Source organism: Chelonia mydas, chromosome 6 (assembly GCF_015237465.2).
Source record: "Chelonia mydas isolate rCheMyd1 chromosome 6, rCheMyd1.pri.v2, whole genome shotgun sequence".
Taxonomy (NCBI): Eukaryota; Metazoa; Chordata; order Testudines; family Cheloniidae; genus Chelonia; species Chelonia mydas.
Window position 1 is genome coordinate 103,640,347 of NC_051246.2, and position 24,028 is coordinate 103,664,374.

A 24,028-nucleotide genomic window follows, 5' to 3' on the forward strand; every position below is an offset into this window, starting at 1 on the left:
CCCCTCCCCCTCCCAACACATAATATAAAGTGAATAGGGGGGCCCCCTTGAACTGCTTGGGGACCTAAGCAATTGCTTAGATTACTTAAGCCTAGCACTAGCTCTGGTATCTAGCTATCCTCCACCTCTGTGTTTCCTATCATGCCTTTGGGTTGCGTGTTGGCTTCCTGAGTGCATAGGCTGTACAGTGGGTGCCCTTACAAACAAGTGTCATTTTTTCCTTAGATCAATAGATAAGGGATTTGCAGTAGTCCATGTGCTTCATAATACTTCCTATAGGGCAGTGTTTCCCAAACTTGGGACGCCGCTTGTTCAGGGAAAGTCCCTGGCGGGCCAGGCTGGTTTGTTTACCTGCCGCGTCCTCAGATTTGGCCGATCGCAGCTCCCACTGGCCGCGGTTCACTGCCCCCGGCCAATGGGGGCTGCAGGAAGTGGCAGCCAGTATGTCCCTCTGCCTGCGCCACTTCCCGCAGCTTCCATTGGCCTGGAGCAGCGAACAGCGGCCAATGGGAGCCGCGATCAGCCGAACCTGTGGACGCGGCAGGTAAACAAACCGGCCCGGCCCGCTAGGGGTTTTCCCTGAACAAGCAGTGTCCCAAGTCTAGGAAACACTGCTATAGGGAATACAGTGAAACCTATACTGAGCAACCACACAAAGGACTAAAAACAAATGGTCTCTTAAGCTATGTGGTCTTTTAATACAAGTAACTGAGTATTTATCTCAGAGAGAAGGGAAATCCCATCAAAGGTTAAATTTGATGCTAAAAATGCTTATAAAACACTTACAGATGCAAACACTTAAATCCTTTTTTGTATACACAAAAAGAAAAGGAGTACTTGTGGCACCTTAGAGACTAACCAATTTATTTGAGCATAAGCTTTCGTGAGCTAGAGCTCACTTCATTGGATGCAAAAGTGGAAAATACAGTGAGGAGATTTATATACACACAGACCATGAAAAAATGGGTGTTTATCATACACATTGTAAGTTTTACTTTGTATAATGACTCAACCACTCCCAGTCTCTATTGAAGCCTAAGTTAATTGTATCCAATCTGCAAATTAATTCCAATTCAGCAGTCTCTCGCTGGAGTCTGTTTTCGAAGTTTTTTTGTTGAAGAATAGTCACTTTTAGATCAGAAATCGAGTGACCAGAGAGATTGAAGAGTTCTCCGACTGGTTTATGAATGTTATAATTCTTGACATCTGATTTGTGTCCATTTATTCTTTTACGTAGAGACTGTCCAGTTTGCCCAGTGTACATGGCAGAGGGGCATTGCTGGCACATGATGGCATATATCACATTGGTAGATGTGCAGGTGAACAAGCCTCTGATAGTGTGGCTGATGTGATTAGGCCCTATGATGGTGTCCCCTGAATAGATATGTGGGCACAGTTGGCAACGGGCTTTGTTGCAAGGATAGGTTCCTGGGTTAGTGGTTCTATTGTGTGATGTGTGGTTGCTGGTGAGTATTTGCTTTAGGTTGGGGGGCTGTCTGTAGGCAAGGACTGGCCTGTCTCCCAAGATTTGTGAGAGTGATGGGTCGTCCTTCAGGATAGGTTGTAGATCCTTGATGATGCGTTGGAGGGGTTTTAGTTGGGGGCTGAAGGTGACAGCTAGTGGCATTCTGTTATTTTCTTTGTTGGGCCTGTCCTGTAGTAGGTGACTTCTGGGAACTCTTCTGGCTCTGTCAATCTGTTTCTTCACTTCAGCAGGTGGGTATTGTAATTGTAAGAATGCTTGATAGAGATCTTGTAGGTGTTTATCTCTGTCTGAGGGGTTGGAGCAAATGCGGTTGTATCGTAGAGCTTGGCTGTAGACAATGGATCGTGTGGTGTGGTCTGGGTGAAAGCTGGAGGCATGTAGGTAGGAATAGCGGTCAGTAGGTTTCCGGTATAGGGTGGTATACAAACACTTACTGAAGACAGGTTTTCAGTGTGCCAAAGTCACTTGCATCTGAAACAATGGCTTCTCTGCCAGTCAGGTGTAGGTGACATTGAAATATTTTAACTGTTCTCTGATACTTTGGTCTAACGCCTTAAAGCAATACACACAATTCTCCAGGCTCTGTTTTGTTTCCATGAGCTGCAGTGGCACAGCTGAGCAGAGAGCCAGTTTCAATGCAAGATTCAAAGAGGGATCAGGCATTCTATGCATGACAGGAATACCCAGCGTTATAATACTTAATGCTAACAACAGCTTGCGGAAGGGATAGGAATCTACATGCTTCAGGGTTTAGCTAATCTTCAACTGTTGGAGACCAGGATAAAACCAAATGCATGGGGTAGATTATGCCACATGTGCAGGGTTCATATACTTTCCCCTGAAACAGGAGGTGCTGGCCACTGTCAGGATACCGGACTGTTTGGACATGGGTCTGATCCAATCTGATCCTATGCTCCAGCTCTCGGTCTTGGCCCCTTGGCAATGATGGAATTAGAGTAGCAGGTGGTCTGCTCTAACTTCTGCCCTGGAGTAGGGAAACTCGGCTCCACCATGCCCACCCTCCACCCATCCCTGTCATGCCCCCTCCTTCCTTAGTTATCTAAGGTTATTGGTATATTTTGAGGACAGTGACCACAGTAGGGGGCATACCTACTTTATTTTAATTGCTTCTATTGCCTTCAGACTTAGCAATGGACAAACCGCATCAGGTCAATGGTTCTCATTGGATGAGCTTCTGACAGTTGGACTGTGAACAGTTTTCTAGTGAGATTTCTGTTTTTTTTCCTAGCTGCATCTGAGTTTGAACCCCTAAGAGGGTTGGGTCCAGTGTGGATTTGGGATTTGCAAAGTTTGCATCACTTCTTTTGATACAAAGTAGTTTTCCCATATCCTGTCAGACATGATAATGTTCTCTCAGGGCATTGTCTCATTCTGTTATTTTTTTTACAGGTTTCTGGGACTCCTCTTTAAACCACAGAAGAACAGGTGGGGGGATTTCCCAGCCTGTGAAAGACTCTGCCCTCAGAACTGCCCAGACGAACAATCTAAGGTCTAGCCAACAGTTTGCAAGTAGCACAAACCACTGTTCATGTGAAATTGAGCTGTCAATAGGAAATGACAAGCTGTGGTTTGTGAATCCTATTTTTATAGAGGAGTGCAGCAATCCTCTTCCTCCGGATGTACCTCCTTACAAGAGCTCCAGTGCAAGCGCTGATCACTGTAGTGCAACCACACCAAATCCTAAGAGGTCTCCTCACCGTCCCCCTCCACCTCCTTCTCTTCCTCACAGTCAAGTTCTGAAGCCACCTGAAAAGCTATCTAAGGATTCCATGACTGCCTGTGAAGAGGACCAGCTGCTTCTTCAGCAACTGAGGAAGAGCACTAAGGAAATGAAAATTGAGGGCAGTAAAGATAAGGAAGAAAAGGGAAAAGCACCCTACTCATCCAGTGCCCCATCATCAGCCGTCCCTCAGAAATGTGCTCTTCCCTCCATACCTCCGAGGAGGCGGCCATCTGAAAGAGCTTCAGAAGAGAGCTGCCTTGGTAAGCCTGGAAAATGTGAAATGCAGAGAGGGGAACAGACACAAGAAGAACGGGCTGTTCGTACAGAGAGCAATGATCCTCAGTGCAAAAGGGCAGTAAAAATGCCCGTTGCGGTTACTGAGAGAGCCACATCAGAGTGCCAGGAAGCAAAGCCCAAAGCTGCAGAAAAAGAGAACTTGACTGAGCTACAGAGGAAGCCCATGGCAATCGTAAAGGTGCCCCCTGTCCCACCACCAAGAAAGAAGAGGATTTCTCGGCTGCTGACTGCTTCCAGCTCCTGCAACTCAAAACAAGTAAACATTGCAGAACCAGACACACACAATGCACAGTCTTCAGCCAAGGATAGCCCACAGCCAGGAGGTGATGCCACCTGCCAACACGCTCAGGATGAATCAGATGCTAGCTGTAAATCTGTTAGCTCATCTGAACTTAAAGGTTCTCATACCTCACTGGACTGTCCAGGAAGTAATGCAGTGGCTCAGACTTCTGCTTCTGAGCCTGATTCTTACTCCACAAGCAGCACGGAGGATGACCTAGAGCAACTGAGCAGCTCTTCCATTAAAAAGACACATTCTGTAATCTTGGGCAAGGCCAAGCAAAGGCTTTCCTTTGTAAGCCTAACGAACGTCTTCACGGTCTTCTTATCTGCTGACAGAAAGCTGCAGAAGAAGATTGTAGAGCTGTCACAGGACAAGGACTCTTACTTTGGCAATTTGGTGCAGGACTATAAAGTGTACAGTTTAGAGATGATGGCAAAACAGAGTTCCAGCACAGAGATGCTACAAGAAATTCGAATGATGATGACTCAGCTGAAGAGTTATTTAATACAAAGTACAGAGCTGAAATCTCTCGTAGATCCATCTGTTTATAAAGAAGAACAATTAGGTAATGCCCACATTTTACTCATTTCAGGGGGAGGATTTCTAGAAGTTTGGGGGTAATGGTGACACGGAGAAAAGTTTTTCCTTATAAAATTGTTAGATGCCTGATGAAATGTAAATGCTGTGGGCTAAAGCTGCTCTCAGATTGGCTGCATTCAGGGTAGCAGTATTAAAACTCTGGAGACCAATAAAAAAACTCAAACAAAATTGCTTTAAGAGAGAGATTCAACTGACCAAGCATAATCTTTCCTAAGCTCCACAAAAAGCTCTGTCTGCAGCTACAAGGTCCACAAAGCAGATCTCTGCTACAAAGTTCTGCTCTTTGTGGACCTCCATGTCTTGAGAAGGTCCAGTCAAAGTAAAACATAGAGTGAAGCTCTGGAAGCAAAATTTTGCCCCACCTCTGACATCCATTTCAGGTATTAGCAGCTGAACATTAGCTGGGAAAGGCAAGGTTATGGTTTGTTTTCAAAGGCAGAAACCATGAATTCTTGCTCCATGCGCCACAACTAGTAAGAATACTGGAGCTGCACTGGCAGCCCTAACCCCAAAATACAGCACTTGCCTCATTTTTACCTCAATCACAGCTTCTGTTCAAGGGGAATAACTTTGTTAACAATACAGAGATTTTAATTTAAAATTTCTGGAGAATATTGTGCCAGTGGCCTTTGTACAAAGATCTGCAGTAGTTTAGAGCTTATTTGTGGGAACAGTACAAAGAGCTGTAAAATCCTTATCTCATGCAAATATGTGCAGATGCAAAATCACACACCCTATTTCTTTGCTGTGACAGTTAGTGGAAGGCCTGCTGGCTACCCTGAGAACTTGAGCATTGCTTTAAGAAGCACCTATGTTGTAATGTTATCTTGGTTTTTAATCACTCCTGATCTGCATATCTGGACAGGTCATGTGCCTTTTTATTCAGTACCCCCAGGCATAGGAATTCACCTATAAGAAGGAAAGTGGAAACACCAATCCCTCCTTGCATAAGACATTTGACCTGATACCATTTAATGGTGACTGACATGTCCTGCAGTCCTGTCTTCTCTCTCTCTCTCTCTCTCTCTCTGGACATCTAGCCTATACTTCCCCAAATGTCAAAGCTTTGATGCTGCAAAAGCTAAAATCCAGGGTTGCAGGCAGACTAATGAACATCAGCAAATTATATTCATTGTTAAGACAGACCTTGAAGTGAATAAACAGACCAAAACCCAACTGTAAAGTAGACGGTGACTGAGGGCTTCTCTTCACTGCTAAAAAAGATGTGGGTTTTTTCCTTTTTTTTGTTTTGTTTTTTTTGTTTTTACCTCAGTGTAATTAGCACATGTGAGCTATCTCAAAAACACACTGAAGACAAGGCACGTTAGTTTTACCATGAGGTAAATTTTGTGAGGTCAGCCCCAGGCAAAGACATAGGTTGAACTCAGTGAGTATACCTTGTGGTAAAACTAAAGTGCCTGGTCTTCACTGTGTTTTTACCTCAGGATAGCTTGCAAGCATTAGTTACCCTGCAGTAAAAGCCACAGCTTTTTTAGAAGTGAGGACAAACCCTGAATTCCATGAGTTCTGGTGTATGGCTACAGTTCCCATTCTCCAAATGCTGGCTCCATTGTGGGTTATTCCTGTAGAGGAAGCTGAAAACGGTGCAAGTTTTCACTGCCTGAGATTTCTTCTTTCCACTGTGAGAGTGGTTTATATGTAGCACCATTACCTTCAGAACAGTCACAACGTCATCTTAAATAACCCACGCATCCCCTGAGTTCCATCAGAGGCTAGGACCATCAGATGGAGGTTCTGGGCCTCTATCCTGCCTCAGAGCTCCACCTGAACTCCTCTGTTCCTTTGTCTGCAGGGTCCCCACTGGTCACTGCCCTGGAACCCCCATCCTTGGAGATGGGGAGAGGTTCAGAGCGTGGAGAGTTACCTGCTTAAGTTAATGCTCACTTAGAGGAGGAATCTGTTTGTTATGGCTGGAAATGCAATGCTGCAGAAACAGAACTCCCTTCTTCCATGCCTCCCCCCACTCGTGGTTGGATGATGGGCTCTATTCCTTCAGACCAGCGAGAGGAGGATTTGACCCAAAGTCAGCAAACTCCTCACAGGTTAAACTTGGCCAGGGATAGCTCTATTGAGGGCAGTGGGGATTTCCATGGGAAAAGTTTTCAGACTCCAATTCTTCTCCAGACTAGCCGCTCACGCACACAGATTAATTGTCTCCCATGTAACCTGTAGTAGATTCTTTAAAAGAGCTGCACGTCATGCCCATAAACATAACTGCCATATTTTCATTGCTCCCTGTCTGAGCGGCTGCACTCTTCTGCAGTGCCATTGAACCATATTATTGAAGTAGGCAACAGGCATAATGCAGTTTCCTGTAGTTTCTCAAGCTTGCTGTCGTCTGGGTGTTTTTTTTTCCTCCTGTTGAATGTTAAGCAAGTGTTAGGAAATAGACTTCATGGGCCATATTCACAGATAACGTAAAATGTGGTGTAAATTACTACATATCCGTAAGTTAGTGTAACCTACACAACAAGGGTCTAGAAAAGCAGAGTTGTTAGAGGAAAAGCAACCAAGAGCGGTGTGGGAAAGTGGGGTTCTGCTTTACTTTACACTTCCCCTTAGTTGGCTGTCCTGTTACGGGATAGTAATGCACTTGTAAAATGTGTGTCACACTACTGCTTCTGGTTAATGGAGTTACTCCTTTAGTTCAACTGCTAGAAGTCTAGTTTTGATACTGTGCTCTGGTTCAAACCCTGCCCATGACCTGTGGTGGGTATAGTTACACCTCCCCCACCAACTTCTGCCCCTTTGGTGTGTAGATTACCTGTGGCACACCTACTGAATGCCAACTTGATGCAAATGACACTACTTGACCAACTGCATTTATTTGCACTCCACTTGTAACTGACATGGCCCAGGTTCTTGCATGGGAGTTGCACTAGGTTGGTCTAGGGTTGCATCTGTGCTACTAAGTTAATTTTTTTTCCATGGATCCCATGTTCTCTTATTCCCCTCTCCCCTTCCTATGCAGAGGTGATTGTTGAGTCAGCGTTGTACAAATGTGTCCTGAAACCTTTAAAAGATGCCATCGATTCCTACTTAAGGGAAATCCACAACAAAGATGGATCCTTACAGCTGCTGAAAGAGAACCAGTTGGTCATACAGAACACAACCACCACTGACCTGGGTGTCACCACCAGCGTGCCTGAAACTGTTGTGCTGGAAAAAATCCTTCACAAGTTTACAACCATGCACAAGTCCTACTCCCCAGAGAAGAAGATTAGCATCCTGCTGAAATCCTGCAAACTCATCTATGACTCCATGGCTCAGGGAAACCCAGGTACAGTAGAGATCTATTAAAACATTTGCTCTCCCTGTTCGTTTCATCTCTGCTTTGCTCTTTTCATGGCTATGGTGCACAAGGAACTAAGGGGTTTGTTGCAGTTACATGGAAAGAATTTGGTTTGATAGTGAACTTGGTGGCTAGTATGTTTACCATAACTCTTTCATGGAGGTATGTTTAGACTTAATCAGTTAATGTTTGCGAAGTACTCTGAGATGCTCAAATAGAACATGTTATAAGATGTACACTAAGTGAGTCAATGTTCTTTGAATCAAAGCACTGATAACGGGGTCCATGACTATAAGCTTCATTGATCATCATGTCTGTCCTGCACAGGTGTCACGGGTCCATTCAAGTGCTTCCTCTTGGCCCTCAGGAGTCTGCTGTAAGGGGATCCAGCAGTTGGATTCCATGTATTTTAAGCCTCTGGAATCTGAATGGAGCCTGGGCACTGGCACTGTCTTAGGGCCTCTTGGCACACTCTTGAAGTACAGATCTTCTATGTGGTACAATGTCCAGTCTCTGGAAGCACTGACCCCTCAGACTTCCCCCGTTGCTCTTTCTTTAATAGAACAGGAAATACAGAGATCTGTACAAAAATAATAAACCCTGCATGCATTTCCCTGCCTCAGTTTCCTCATAATTCCAGACCATTCCTTGGGCTGGGGTTAGGGTCCCCTAGCACCATTCAGGGATCTTCTGTTGCAGTGCGTGACTTGGGTTCTGAAACATGGATTGGGTTCTGAAACATGGGTTCTTCCCCAGTTTGCCTACTCTGACCTTGGTTGATCTGTCCCCTTCCTCTCTCCTTTCCAAACTTCCTGTGTGGTTCCATGTGAGTCTTCCTTTTATAACCTCCTGTTTTGTCACCTCTGTCTCTTTTGTCCTGCGTGGGAAAGTTACACTCTCTTCACTTCCTCACGCCTTTCAGACAAGAGGACCAAGTATTTTCTCCCAGCAAGAGCAAACCCATTGTCCCAAAGAGCTTCACCCAAAGAGCTAGTTGTTGCATACTAGCAGCTCACCATTGTCCCTCGTTTGGGAGGTACATGTTGAAAGGTTTGTCAGCAATGGTGGATACACAGAGACAGAGAGACATTCATGATACTGCAATTTTCATAGTAACAACTGCATAATAATTTCATAACAACCACCAGAATTTTTAAGTTGTCCAGACAGATTTCCTAAATTGTCAAAAGTATTCACATAGCTCTCCCAAAGTCCTGACTCACAATGCACTGGACTAAGTGTAAAACCTGAGAAGGGTTCTCTGGGGAACATCTCTTGGGTTTTGTCTTTCCAAAACCTTGGCTGGAATGTGCAGAGGGTGCGCCCACGACATTGTGTAGGTGCAAAGTGTTAATATTGTTTGTTACTATTTCATGATTGCTTCAGTAGGCTTAGAAAACCATTATTGCACTTCTCTAGTGTATCTGTCCTATCAAGACAGACTTTAAATGTAATAAAATATATTTGGACACATTGTGGTGGAATACACAGCACTGTACATTAAGAAAATTCATCATCATTTTACTCTTAAAAACATATTTTGAATTGACTGGCCAAAGTGTTAACCCTAAGTGCCACATAGCTGGCATAATCTCCATGTGATTCTTGTGCATTGCTTCTCAGATATAACTAGAGCTATGCGAAATTCAGAATTTCTGTCCCACAGGCCATTCTGATATTTCAACATTTGTTTTTGCCTCAAAGATCAAAAATTCAAAATTTGTCATGGAATGGAAATTTTGAAAATATTTGATTTGAAAATGTTGAAACGTTTTGTTTTAAGATTTTTAATCAAAACAAAACACAACATTTTGACATTCCTGAAATTAAAGTGTTTCATGTTGGTTTGAACTGGAATTTCAAATCAGTTCTACAAAACTATATTTCCCAGTTCATTGCCCCATGGGAGCTGTAGTTTCAAAAACTGATGGTCCCATTATCCCCAGGGACTAGTTCCCTGGCTGGAATATATCTCCCATAATGCACCCAGATTCATGTGGCTCCCATAATATGCCATACAGCAGGTCAGAGGGAAATCCATGTTGCATTATAACAGATATAATCCTCCAATGAGTCTAGTCCATAGAAGAGATTTGGGGTCTAAACTACAACTTCCATAAGGCAATGAGCTGATTGGGAAAGGCAGTTTAATGTTTTGTAGAACTGATTCTGATCTAGGCATTTTTGGGCTAGCTCAACAAAACAAAATATTCCAATTCATGTCAAACCCACCTGAAACAAAATATTTCATTTTGATTTTCCTAACAGCAATTCAACATTTTTTGGCAAAAATTTTGCTGAAACTGTATTTTCCGTCAAAAAATCATTCCAGTGGAAAATTCCCAAACAGCTCTAGTCATAAATTTAACGAAGTGCTTTAGGCTGTTCAGAACCAGATTTCACTGTGCTGGGAATTCTCTTTATCCCTCCTAATCACCCAGAGAATAGGAACCCATCTCTCTCATTCTTTGAGCCAGCTTCAAGTCCCGGCAGTATTCTTCACATAGGAAGAGTACACTCTGTGCTCAGCTTCCTGTATAATTATCTGCACTTCATTAAGCTCCTTTTGCTCATCACTGAATCAGTAAGTTCCCATCTCTTCCAATTGCAGAGCAGATGGAGTCCCAATCCAACCTTTCCCTGTGCCAAAAAGACAAAAGTCTAGCTGTGACAAGAATGGTAACTGTAGAATAACAGTAACTAATTACACTATCTGGTGTGACTGCCCCAGCTGGCTGCATTTCCTTTGTGCTAATTCAGGGACAAGTCAGGCCTGAGAATCTACCTAATATTTCAAGATAAAACACAATTACACCAAGGTCCACCTGATTTTGTGTCATAACCCTGCAAAACTGTCAATTTCTTAAGTTTTTGATGCACTTACAAGGCTGCATTGAAACTACAGATGAGCCCAGAGGGGAACACATTATATCTCTCCAGACTTCGCAGTGGGGAATTCAAACCAGAACTCTGAAGTTTCACACCTGTGAAGTCTGGGGAAGTTTGGAACCAAATCCAGTAGCGGAGATTTACCTCTATCAAAACCCAGGCCAGGGCACTTTTATGTGTTTTTTCAGCTGGATTGTGATAATTTCACAGAGCTGTAATCAAAACCAAGATAGAACCCCTATATGCATGGTAAGAGAGGAATGTGTAAGCCCAAGGTAGGAGGCCAGTATAGACGGCTCAGTTTTAACCACGCTGAATTCCCAGTTTCTTAAGATGAGAATTCAGTGTATACGTAGGTCAGCCCAGCCTGACTTAGAAGTTTCATGACCCTTTCAAAATTCACGGCAGTAATTCTAAAAACTGAATCCCCATTCCTTATTTGTTCATAAAAATCAACAACAACCTAGGGCAGTTCCTAATTATTCCTCAAGTTATAACTGCAGAGCAGAAATGTAGTGTCTCCAGCTTTCTCGCTGCTGAAGCAAGGAAGACAAATGTGTGAGGTGGAAGTAGGGGGGTGTGTCCTGGCAGAAAATGTTGCTCAGCCCACATATATGCAGACTTGTCAGAGAGTTTTAACCTGATGTCAAAAGTTTAACTTGAACGTACACAATAAAAATGCACAGTAAGTTTGCTGCAGTTAAATTCCCCAAAGCCCTACTTGCTATGTTTAGAATTTAAACACAATGGGATAGATCCTCATCTGGTGAAAACTGGAATAGCTCCCTTGACTTTAAGTCAAGGGAGCTATGGAGCTGATCCACTATTTTCAGACCAGTACAAGGAATAGCTAAGACAAGATCCATCTTCCTTGCCCATTCCTTTAACCATACCACCCTGTGAGGAGGCAGGGCTCACCGCTGAAGCAACTCCTTGTGGCCTGGCATGGTGTACTGGTTCTCCTCCCTCTGGCGCCCCTTGCCATGGCCGCTCTGGTCCTCTGGTGGTCCACCTCTTCTCATGCCTCACCTCACCAGCCAGGTCATGATTTAAGGCCATCCCTTCTGGGGTAATAAAAAGTCCAACAAACCAGTGTCCAAGACCTTGTATCGTGACTTCAGCCCCAATTCTGGGCCTGTGATCTTCACTCCCTTTTCTCAGGGCTCTCTGTCATCCTTGTCCCCTCCTCCAGCCTCATGCCACCATACCAGTGGCTGGTAGGGGAACCCAGGCCTGCCCACTACACCACAATCCAGCCGTGACAACTCCTTGCTGTTGCCTTCCTTTGGTTCTTCCTACCCAGCCTTTCTCAGGCCTTCTCTCCTGCTGCCACCTCTGTAGGGTCACCCTTCTGTCATGGCTGGTGCACTCCAGGACCTTCCTTGGAATCCCTCAACAAAATACCAAACTGAAAAGCACAGGCTTAAAACCTCTTCTGCCCTTTTTGGGCTTGATCTTTCATGCCTCCACTGGATGCCCCCCAGGGCTCTCTCCCTGTAAATTCAGTTCCTGCTGTTTTGTCAGGCCTTCCCACCAGAGCCTGCTCCACTCTGCTGTCTCTCTCCTAGCCTCCTGCCACACATTTCTATTCAGGAGAGGATCCCAGGACCAACTGTTCCCCTTGACTTCTTCCATGATCCTCCCAGTCTCTTCCCTCTCTAGGGTGGACTGATTTAAATCAGGGTGATTTAAATAATTGATTTGAATCAACTTTTCTATTTGTACTTCAGTTATTTTCTAAAGAAAGGTACTTTCTCATTGGTCAATATAATCGCTAAAACATGTTGACATACAACTAGATAGACCCTTTACACTAGATTTGGTACATCTTTTTGCTACCTAGTGAGATCACATGATGCAGTCTCCTTGAGTCAGAGGCCAGGTCCCAACGCCTGTGATGACTTTGCCAGTCTCTTGCCCCCAGTAGCACAGTTCCTAGGCCCCTCACAGGATCAAGCACTTAATACTGTACATGGCCTGTTCTGCCATATTTATAAAGCTTGACCTTGAAAGTTAATTTTTTCCCCCCCAATTCATTCTTTATATAGAAAAGCAGCCTTTAGCTTCAAGATAGGCTCATAGCATCAGTATATTTCTTAAATGTGTTAAGAGATTATAATAAGTTTAGGCCTTAACATATTTTGAATTAAATTCAGATTTCATGTTAAACAGGTTTATGTTTAAAAAGAAAATCTTATTATCATTTAAATAATAAAATAAAACAATCTGAATTAAATTAAAAACCCCTTAAATTAAAAAATTGGATTTTTTATTTTTTTTTCAAAAATACTAATTGATTTTTATCTATCCTGCCCTGCTCTAGTCCCAGAGAATAACTGCAGCCTCCTTTTGCTCTCTACTTCTTCTGTTTATAGTCCTCTCCCAGCACCTGCTCAGCTGGGCCTCATTCTCAGTTAAGCCTGTCCCATTCTCCAGGCACAGCTCTGTATGTCAATTGGCCTCCTAGGCCCATTCCGAACCCGTGTGGGGTACACACACCCTGTCACACACCCTCTTCCTTGAATCTCTCTGTTGGCTCCCCCAGTTTTACAGCATCAAGGTCAAGCTTCTTGTTCTCATTTCCCAGGCCCTCCACAATTCTGCCCCTCCTTAGTTGTCTGCTCTTGTGTCTCATCATGTTCTCCCTACCTCCTCCACTCCACCCACATGCCTTCTCTACCCATTAGTCAGCTTCCTGAGCAAGCATCTCTGCACCTTTTACTCTGACCTTTATGCACAGAACTGATCCATTGGGCCACTAGCCTCTACTCCTCCAAATGCCTCCTCAAGATGCACCTCTGCTACAATGCTGGTGAGAAATCAGCCAATTAATTATGGCTAGGTCTATTTATATCAATTTTTTTTACAAATTGCACGTCTACATGTGTGTGTATATATCACTGTACTCCTCTGCCTCCCCGCCTTCACATCTCACTGGTCAGATTAGATTGCAAGCTTTACAGGGTAGGAACCACGGGTAGCCCGATGTCTTCATATATGTTTATATAGTGCTCAGTGCAACAGGGAGACAGATCTGAGGCCTTTGGGTTTTACTGCAATATAAATATTACATTTCAATGTGGCAGCACTTGGGAGCCTCAACCAGCTGTACAAACGTTTAGTAGGTGATGGACCTTGCCTCAAAGAGCTTACAATCCAAAAATAACAATCCTGTAAATAACAATAATGTGCAGGAAAAGGCTCTGAGAAGCAGATTTTGGCCTCTAATGCAATCTCTTCCTGCTCTTCTTGTTATGCTGAGGGTGTGTATCAGACACATACTTCGCATGGTTATACCTTAAAAATAGCAAATCAAACAGTGCCACAGTCTAATGGATAATGTAAAATATCACTCACACTGGGTGAGTCCATGGTGGCTGGGAAGAGAGCCCTTCATGTTAACTGTGTCACTACACAGTGTAAGGAATTTAATTAGGATGGGGAAGTCAGCTTCATCCCGGAAGGCACAACAAGCTGTAAGAGCTGCAAAGAGTTGCCTGGAGCTCAGATCTCCTTAGCAGAGCTGCTGTCAGTGCACCACGTGATACCAGTTCTAGTTATGGCTATAGTTGGATGTAGGATGTAAACAGCAATTTCAGCCCCTGATGAGGGACTCTACAAATCGGTTCAGTCTGCTCAAGGATTTGTAGACATGCCACCGGCTGCCTTCTTCAACGACAACTGGGCACTTAATGAGAGCAGGATAATACTCATATCACATGTGCCCTGTGTGCTTGGAAGAAGCTTGCAACTTCCCCATTCTGTTTTACCCTGTGTCATTCTTCTAGCATAGATCCTTTCTGCTAACAAAACATGAAGGGCCTGATCTGTTGTAAGATCAAAATCAGGCCTTAAATGTTTCAAACTCTTCTCATAAGGACTATGAAATGTAATACAGATCGGGGGTAATAATGAGACAGAAACATGCAATCTGCTATGGAGCAAAGAGATGACAGTCCTTCGCTGTGAGGAACTGGTGGGACCACAACTAGAGCACTCTGATCAGTTCTAGGCACCTTGGTGCCTGAAAGATGTTGGTACGTAGGAGGGAAATGAAGGAAGAACAAAGAATAAGGAGCTACAGGGACTGGTATAGAGAGAAATATTGAAAGAGCTAAGGTGGTATAGATTAATCAGACGATGACTACGAAGTCTGCAAGTATATGAAAGCTGGAAATGCCAATGCTGGGGAGAGCAATTATTTAGGGTGGTCCAAGGAATAAAGGAACAATTTTCTAACAGTTAGGTCTATTTGCATATGGAATAATCTCTGAGGGGAAGTGGTGGACGCTTCCTCATTTGAGTCACCTAAAATTGGACTGAACAAGCACTGGATCATATACTTCCAGGAACAAATCTGCACTGGCTTGGGGGATGGACTAGGTGAATTTATTAGTCCTCATGTGTAGGATTCTGTGCTTTGTACAGTTAGTATGACTCACACATACTGTGCTTTTAGGTTGAAAAGAACAAGAGCATAGTAAGGTTATATTGTATTAGAAATCTTTCCTCTCCCTGTTTTTGGAATAAGTTTTGTTGTCCCCTGTAAAACCAACCAACCCGATGAACATTAATTGCACCCTGTCCATTTGCTTTTTACGTAGGGTTCTGAGTTGATAGTGGCATGTGCTACTGAGCAAGGCAGAAACGTGAGTAGCATAGCTGAGCTACTGTCTATGTATTTGAAAGAGGATTTAAGCATTGGAGGCATCAACAGAAGCGATTCTAGAATCTCTTTACAGTGAATCCAAGAGGCTCCTGTACGTTGCTCACTATCACATGTTGCTTACCAGGGAGAGAATAATACCATGTATAAGTTTTGCCTTGTAGTGGACAGAGGCCTGGACAGAAGATGTTGTGTGAGGGCTACTGTTAATGAGAGCTGGTAGATTGGAGAGTATCCTTTATCTCATATGGTACAATTGCTACTTTGGGTTAAAAGTGCCAATATGAATTGATGCCTCTGACCTGTAAATTAAGGCAGTGGTTCCCAAACATTTTAGTAAGGGGACCCACCAAGTGCATTGTGTCTTTTTATTGCAACCCACTCAGGGTCCATATTCGTAGAAGGTGATGGCCAGTGTCCTCTCCCTCGTCTGCCTTCTTCTCCTCCTTGCCCCGCCCAGGGGGCATCAACCCCCCTGGCACCGCAACCCTAATCCCAGTCCGGTAGGGGGGTTGCAACACTCAGAGCAGGAAGCCGGGTCCAGCCCTATGGGGCAGGAGCCACCACTGCAGGGTCAGAGTAAGATGAACTCACTCTCCAAGCTCTCCCCCCCACACCCCCACCCTGGGGACTCCCCTCTGCGCTGCATTCCTAGGCGAATGTTGTGAGACTTCATTCCTGTGTGTTTTCAAAATGCCTTGAAAGCACTGGATGGATGGATGATGCAATATAAGTGCAAAGTATTATTACTACATTATGATTAGGCTTGACAGAATTTGATTTTTATCCTTTTGATGGATAATATAGATTGTTTGTTTTTTTTTAATTTTTATCTATTTAGTTTTTCACAGCCGCATGAAATTATGTGGAGGTCAAACAATAATTGTTTCTTGAGAGAAGATGTTGAAATTCAAAATGCTAAAGTTTATAACCATTAAAACACAAACTGTCAACAGCACATATCAAAATATACAAAGTAAATATCCCTAAATCAAACTCTAAGAAGTTCATAAGCAGCATTTTTCTTACTTTTCCTAGCTGTAGATCACAGTTATTATTGATGGAAATATTTTTTTCATCACTTTGTGTGTGTACGATGCAATCAACATTTACCGACATTGAATCCTTCCAAGCCTACTTATGATGATTATCAGCCCTGCTGGACAGAAGATCCACTGAAGAAGCATATTCATGAATGTGTATTTATTTATGGAAACTCGGACAGAATTCCAGTTGCATTAAACCATGCATTTAATTAATACCAATTCCATTCAAGCGCCGCAGCACAGCCAGGCGCTGATGTTGCAAACACTTTGCCTTGAGTGTAATAGGATGAGTTTGTGGCAGAGGAGAAGGCTTATTTTAAGCTTCTTATGAACGTTTATGAAACAAATGTTTCCTGTCATTGAAAACAAGCAAACAAGTCCGATTTGGAGTGGGACGATTCCACCTTGAACTCGCAACCCCATTGCCTAATGTCACCGAGACAGCAGTTGGGGCAGGGGAAGGGGAGACAGCAGGATGTAATTCTGCAAGCTGTTAATGAGCTTTTCTGTGAAAGACACAAACTAAACTTGGATGTTTTCAATAAGGCTGGACGAGCCAGTTGCAGTAGAAAAAAAACTGATCTGATCCTTTGATCTAAACCCCACCCATGTTGAGTAGAGATGGGCCTGAGCTCCGACACATCTGGATCTGTCCTACTTCAAACAAGTCAGGGTTTGAGATCAGCCCATTATAGAGAGAGGGCCAAATCAGCACTGACACTAGCTGCCATGACTCCATTTAAATTAGTGGAGATGCAGTGGGTTTCACTGGGGGCGAATTGGTGTTTATCTTTTTGGTCTATCCTGGTGCAAGAAGAGCCTGATCCTGCAGGGTGCTAAGCAATATTGACTTTGCTGGGAGATGAGGATGCTCAGCGCATCACACAAGGTGCTGAGAAATTTCTGGATCAAGTACTAAGTCAGTAATATGATGGAAAAAAATCATGAGCCCAATTTTCAATGGTGTTTTCTTAAGTACTTATATGCCCGCTGTTACTGTTGTAGCTAAGCCCCTCACAACACCTCTGTGAGGTAGGGGAGTACTGTTATCCCTAGTGGGGATACTGAGGCTCAGAGAGGCTAAGTAACTTGCCCAGGATCCAACAGGAACTTTGTGGCAAAACAAGGACTTGAACCCATGTTAAGTCCAAGGCTAATGCCATAGCCCCTAGACAATGTTTCCTCGCAGCAAGTGCTTACAACTCCCACTGATTTCATCTGCTCAGACATCGGGACCTGTGTTCCTAGAGGTAGACTGAAATTAAGTCAACGATTATGTGCAAATTGTGAGCATATGCCACAAACCTCCCTAGCTGAGCTCATTAATAATAATAAAGAGTGGATTCCAATAATTAAGTCATGCAAACAGCTGGGACTGCAGAAGTCTATCACGTCTTAAAATTGAGAGAGGTTTATTATAAGGACTGGTGAGCAAAGCTGCTAAATCAGCTTATGAAAATGAGATGGGATAAGAATGAAAAATAATTGACTCAAAGCCTGTCAATATAAACCCCAGCTTAGTCAACAAAACAGAAATGGAGAGATTCTGTAAGAGTCCTGGAAGAGTATCATCCCCTGTCAGCTCTAGCTGGCTCAGGGGAGTGTACAGAGAACCTTTCACATCCATGTCCCCTGATTTGGGTCTAGCCCAGGCTGGCAGGTTAACACCACCAAGGAGCCAACTGGTGAGCTTCTTGAAAGGAGTCTGAGTGCAGGTCCTAGTGGAGAAATGTTCACATCACAAACAGATATCCGTGTTGGGCATCTAAGCGAAGAGGGCACAGAAGGGTCATAAAGACGGACTTGCCCTCTCCCTCCTAAGGGTGGTCCTTCCAGCTGAGACGTGGGGCAAGAGGGTGAAGGCTGCACTGCTGCAGCAGTAGTGTATCTTTCTAGGGCTCCCTAGAAAAGTTGAGTTTCCAGGCCTGCTGGTCTAGCTCAGTCCACCAGCTACTTCAGAACTCAAATAAAGCATTTGAAGGAGCAGAAAAAATGAAGCTCAGTAGGCTCCTTGAGGCCTGATTGTATGCTTTACACCAGCGTGACTTCACTGGTAACATTACTCCGAATTGATTCTGATGTATGTCAGATCAGAATCAGGGCCCTGCTCCTTGAGGTTTTCCCAATACTCAGTGTCTCTGTTGAGTGATTTTCCCAGCTGCACAATAGTTTAATAGCAGTAATATTAATACATTCATATTAGATTAATATTTATGGCAGTGATGAATTTGGCCCTGTGTCGCCAACCAGCTCAACCTTTCATAGAAACATAAGCCTTAGTAACAGTATGAAAAAAACATCCAGACAGACACTAATCAAACAATGAAGCCCTTTTATGATTTGGCTAAGGACCTGCAACATCATTTAACTGACTGCACGTTTAAACAACAGAAAGTGTTAATTCTACTTTCACTGAATAGAGCCACAGTTTCCTTCTACCATATGTGCTAACTCTGTACAAACTGGTCTAATATACGGCTTCAGAAGTGAATATAACAGTCACAGCCTCACACAGCCTGTTTTAACTCATCTGACTGTCTGCTCATTAGATACGTTTTCTGGTTTATTTTAAAGTCACATTTTTTTTATCAAGAACAAGGCTTGTATTTATTTAAAACTCCAGCAGAAGATCTTCCTCTGCCAACGGAGAACTTATGTCAACTATATATGACAAATAAGGAAAACTGACTCATGGCAAAGACTTGAAACAAGTCAGTGGGAACAGTTGAGGAATAGGAAATTATTCCCCACATGGAAGGACGTCTAGAATGTGGGCCAAAATCAGCCTTGGTGTAACTTACCAAAGCTACATCAGGGATTGATTTTTTTTTTTTTGGAGTCCTGACAAATGATTAAGGAGTGAGATATATGTGGCCGATCCCAAACCAATGAAGCCAAGACATGACATAGATGCATAAAAGAGAAAATGACTGACCATTGCAAGCACCATAAATGATCACAATGAGCTTGAAAGTGATCTTGGTTTATGAAGACGGTACATATCTGGGTGTCCTGGAAGATGGACTTGTGAAGCAACCTTATGCATGTACTGTACACGATGAACGAAAAGCATGCCAATTCAAAATAAGATGAACAGCTTCTAGATAAAAAATGCTGATCTCAGGTTCTTCGTAGTTCATCTGATGGAACTTCTCCTTGGATCCTATTTTGAGCTGTAATGATTTATACTGATAAGAATTTACATATAGTGCCTTTCATCTTAAAGGATCCCAAAGAGATTTACATACCATAAATATGGATCACTTCACAGACACTCTCTCTCTCTCTCTATATGGATGCTTTAAGCACAAGACCATCCTCACCTGATCAGTATCACTTGCTGTAGAAGGTGCATTTACCTTAGAGGTATCCCATCCAAATATTTACTCAGCCTGACATTGCTTAGCTCAGCCACTCTGAGGAGAGCTCATCCCAAGGTGCAGTGGCTATAACAATATCGTAGTTCTGTAGTTCAAGATTCTACATCTCCAACAGCAGTGGAGACAGGTTTTGTAACTAAGGGCAACTGGGCATTTGGGGTGGGGGGAATGAGTGACTGGTAGCCATTTTTCAATTGCAAAGTGTGCTTTAAAAGATGTCGTACATATACCTAAAAGATGCCAGGGGAAGGTGCCTATTCGTAGGATCATAGAATATATGGGTTGGAAGAGACCTCAGGAGGTGATCTAGTCCAATCCCATGCTCAAAGCAGGACCAACACCCACTAAATCATCACAGCCAAGGCTTTGTTAAGCCGGGCCTGAAAAACCTCTAAGGATGGAGATTCCACCACTTCCCTAGGTAACCCATTCCAGTGCTTCACACCCTCCTAGTGAAATAGTGTTTCCTAATATCCAACCTAGACCTCCCCCACTGCAACTTGAGACCATTGCTTCTTGTTCTGTCATCTGCCACCACTGAGAACAGCCTAGCTCTGTCCTCTTTGGAACCCCCCTTCAGGTAGTTGAAGGCTGCTATCAAATCCCCCCTCACTCTTCTCTTCTGCAGACTAAATAACCCCAGTTCCCTCAGCCTCTCCTTGTAAGTCATGTGCCCCAGCCCCCTAATCATTTTCGTTGCCCTCCGCTGGACTCTCTCCAATTTGTCCACATCCCTTCTGTAGTGGGGGGACCAAAACTGGACACACTACTCCAGGTATGGCCTCACCAGTGCCGAACAGAGGGGAATAATCACTTCCCTCAATCTGCTGGCAATGCTCCTACTAATGCAGCCCAATATGCCGTTGGCCTTCTTGGCAACAAGGGCACGCTGCTGACTCATATCCAGCTTCTCATCCACTGTAATCCCCAGGTCCTTTTCTGCAAAACTGCTGCTTAGCCAGTCGGTCGCCAGCCTGTAGCAGTGCATGGGATTCTTCCTTCCTAAGTGCAGGACTCTGCACTTGTCCTTGTTGAACCTCATCAGATTTCTTTTGGCCCAATCCTCCAATTTATCTAGGTCACTCTGGACTCTATCCCTACCCTCCAGCATATCTACCTCTCCCCCAAGTTTAGTGTCATCTGCAAACTTGCTGAGGGTGCAGCCCACGCCATCCTCCAGATCATTAATAAAGATGTTGAACAAAACCAGCCCCAGGACCGACCCCTGGGGCACGCCACTTGATACTGGCTGCCAACTAGACATCAAATCGTTGATCACTACCCGTTGAGCCGGACGATCTAGCCAGCTTTCTATCCATCTTGTAGTCCATTCATCCAATCCATACTTCTTTAACTTGCTGGCAAGAATACTGTGGGAGACCATATCAAAAGCTTTGCTAAAGTCAAGATATATCACATCCACTGCTTTCCCCGTATCCACAGAGCCAGTTATCTCATCATAGAAGGCAATCAGGTTGGTCAGGCATGACTTGCCCTTGGTGTATCTATGTTGTCTGGTCCTGATCACCTTCCTCTCCTCCAAGTGCTTCAAAATGGATTCCTTGAGGACCTGCTCCATGATTTTGCTGGAGACTGAAGTGAGGCTGACTGGTCTGTAGTTCCCTGGGTTCTCTTCTTCCTTTTTTTAAAATATGGGCACTATGTTTGCCGCTGCCACTGCTCAGCCTCACTCTGCTATTTGCTCTGCCACTGGTCTCCAAACCAAGTCTGAGAACTGGTTTGATCACCAGTACTATAGAAAAGCTCTTTGTTTTCACATCTTAATGCCCTGAATACAGAAATACTTCTCCTTGGCTCCCAGCTTCCTTGTGGCATCCATTGTAATTTAGTACTCACGGTATGATAGTCACCTCCTGAGGGAACAGGAAAGCAGGATTCCAACCCTAAGAACCGCCTTTGATATGCTGCTTTCACTATTCCCCATGGTCTGTCTCATATTTTGTTGTAACCCCTGGTTCTACAGTCAGATACAGAGAATGAGGATGAACCCAAAGGGTACACGAGTTTGTAATCCACTCTACTGATGGGAGCAACTCAGGTACTGCACTTTTGAACGGCAACAGACTGAACTTCAAGAGAGAAGAATTCAGCCTTTGTGTCAATCCACAATTCTCTCTCATTTGTGTTTCATAATAACTAACACATTTTGATTTTAGTTGGTAAAGAATCGTAAAATAGAGCCCACTAGGAGTCTTCAACCTGATATTTTTTGCTTGAGGTTTAGTGTTGGGCAGTGTTTTTTCTTGTTTGACTGTTATTTAATTTTAGAATTTTCAGTGTCCTTTCATTGGCATTTTTTAGCTATGAACCCTTTAGCTGAAGTAATCTGAAAGGAAATTGTCCATGTAGGAGTCATTTAATGGGAAGTTGGCACTTCTGTATCAGAACCATCGCTTTTCTGGATAACCTGTTGATACCTGGATGTGTTCCTCTTGGTTGCAGGGAAGCCTTATGGTGCAGATGATTTCCTCCCAGTGCTCATGTACGTGTTGGCCCGCAGCAACCTGACTGAGGTGCTTCTGAATGTGGAGTATATGATGGAGCTCATGGACCCTGCTCTGCAGCTGGGCGAGGGTGAGAAAGAGCCTCCTCTCATGTTGCATGTTCCCTTCTGAAATGATTATGTATTTCTCTGCGGGATGCCTGTAGGGTTTGTGAAATAGATAAGAGCTCTAGCTAGGGTCAGGTAGCAGTAGTGTAAGCTTCCCCCATATGCCTCAGAATGGTGTGACCCAATGTTCGGTTTCTAAATATATCAGCAGATTTTCAAAAATGCTGAGCACCCAGAAGCTCCCACTGACCTCAGTTAGAGCGGCAGGTGCTCAGCCATACTGAAAATCAAACCGCTAATTTAGCTACCTAAATACAGACGTAAGAGGCAGAGACATTTTGAAGACCTTGGCCCAGGTGTTAGAAACTTAACAGCTCTCAATTTAAAAATAAACTTTGGTACTACAGTACATTCTGCTAATGTTTTTAATTATTCTAATGAGAAAAGATCCTTTTGCTTTAATTGGTTGGTATGTCTTTGATCATGCCTAACTGTCAACCTCCAGGATGTTTGTGTAAACCAGCTGACCCCTTTGGCAATGTTATCTGAGTGATAAATACCCGGTGATGGTCCAAAGGGGCCGGAGTAACATTCACTGCAGGGGTGGGATCTCTCTGAAGAGGGAAAATTGAATTACTTTGCCTCCTGTGCTTGGAGACTGGTGTGTTTCTGAAAATATTGTTTTGAAGTAAAGTGTTTTCTAAATATCATTTGTCTGGCCAGCCGTGATAGTTACTGTGAGTTTCATTGACAATCAGAGGAATAGCTAGAGAGAGCCCACGGAGCACCCAGCAGGGGGAGGGTATGTGTGTGGCAGAATTGCCATCTAGTGGCCATTTTGGTCATCTGCAGGCTCTTAGTTTTTTCGTTTGTTTTCATAAAGAATGAGTAGACAAACCCGGAAGCCAGCAAGAACTGTGAAAGATACCAGTTAGACATGGTCAGACTCAGGACCTCAAATCCAAATTCCTTTGAATTTGGGTTCAAATCCCTGGACGTGAACCTGCCCCTACAATTTTGTTTCCAGCATGGATCTCGCAAGAGCAGCTTGCGGGACTTCAGCTCCATCCAGTTAAAATCGGAAAGTGAACACCAGTTTGATCTGGTCTCAAATCCCAACCTTTTACCTTAGTCTATACAGGATCCTTTCCCTCTCTAAGTTAGTTAGTTACTAATAGACCGGGTGAAATTTTTTTGAACCAATAGTACGTTCACTGAAAAATACAGTTTGGGGGTCAACTAAAACTATTCACAAATTTCGGTTGAATTTGATGAATAGTTGCAGTTGAAAAAGAGAGTTTTTTTTTTTCAAAAAAAGTCAAAATGTTTTCTTCCAACATGTTTAAAACAAAATATTGAATGTTTTCATTTTGAAACAAGGTTTCATTTCAACATTTAGCTAGCTTTATTTTAAAAGGTTAAAAAAAAACACCCCTAGATTAAATGAAAACAAAAAAAAGATTTTGCTTCAGGTTGAAAAATGTTCTGTTTGACCAAAAATGAAATATGTTTTGGGTTTTTCATTTGGGCCACGGAACTGAAATATAAATGATTCATTCCACTCTAGTTACTTATTCCTGCGCAGTTGTATACAGGTACATTATTATTAGCTGTATTACATGGCACCTAGGAGCCCCAATCATGGACAAGGACCCCCATAGTGCTAGGTGCTGTACAAACACTGAATGAAAGGACAGTCCCAGCTCCGAAGAGTTTACAGTCTAAGGGAAGGTTGGGGATTTGGGTTTATCC

At 43.5% G+C, this 24,028-nt stretch overlaps 1 protein-coding gene across 2 annotated transcripts in view; it reads left to right on the forward strand.

Moving 5' to 3' along the window:
- Positions 1 to 24,028, forward strand: part of RIN3 (Ras and Rab interactor 3) — a 113,822-nt gene that overhangs the window by 79,347 nt on the left and 10,447 nt on the right. For both annotated transcript variants that reach the window (XM_037900852.2, XM_043547987.1), the window contains exons 6-8: positions 2,897 to 4,375; positions 7,403 to 7,711; positions 22,168 to 22,299. In XM_037900852.2, coding sequence (XP_037756780.1) covers positions 2,897 to 4,375; positions 7,403 to 7,711; positions 22,168 to 22,299 — 1,920 coding nt within the window. The remainder of the gene's footprint in view (positions 1 to 2,896; positions 4,376 to 7,402; positions 7,712 to 22,167; positions 22,300 to 24,028) is intronic.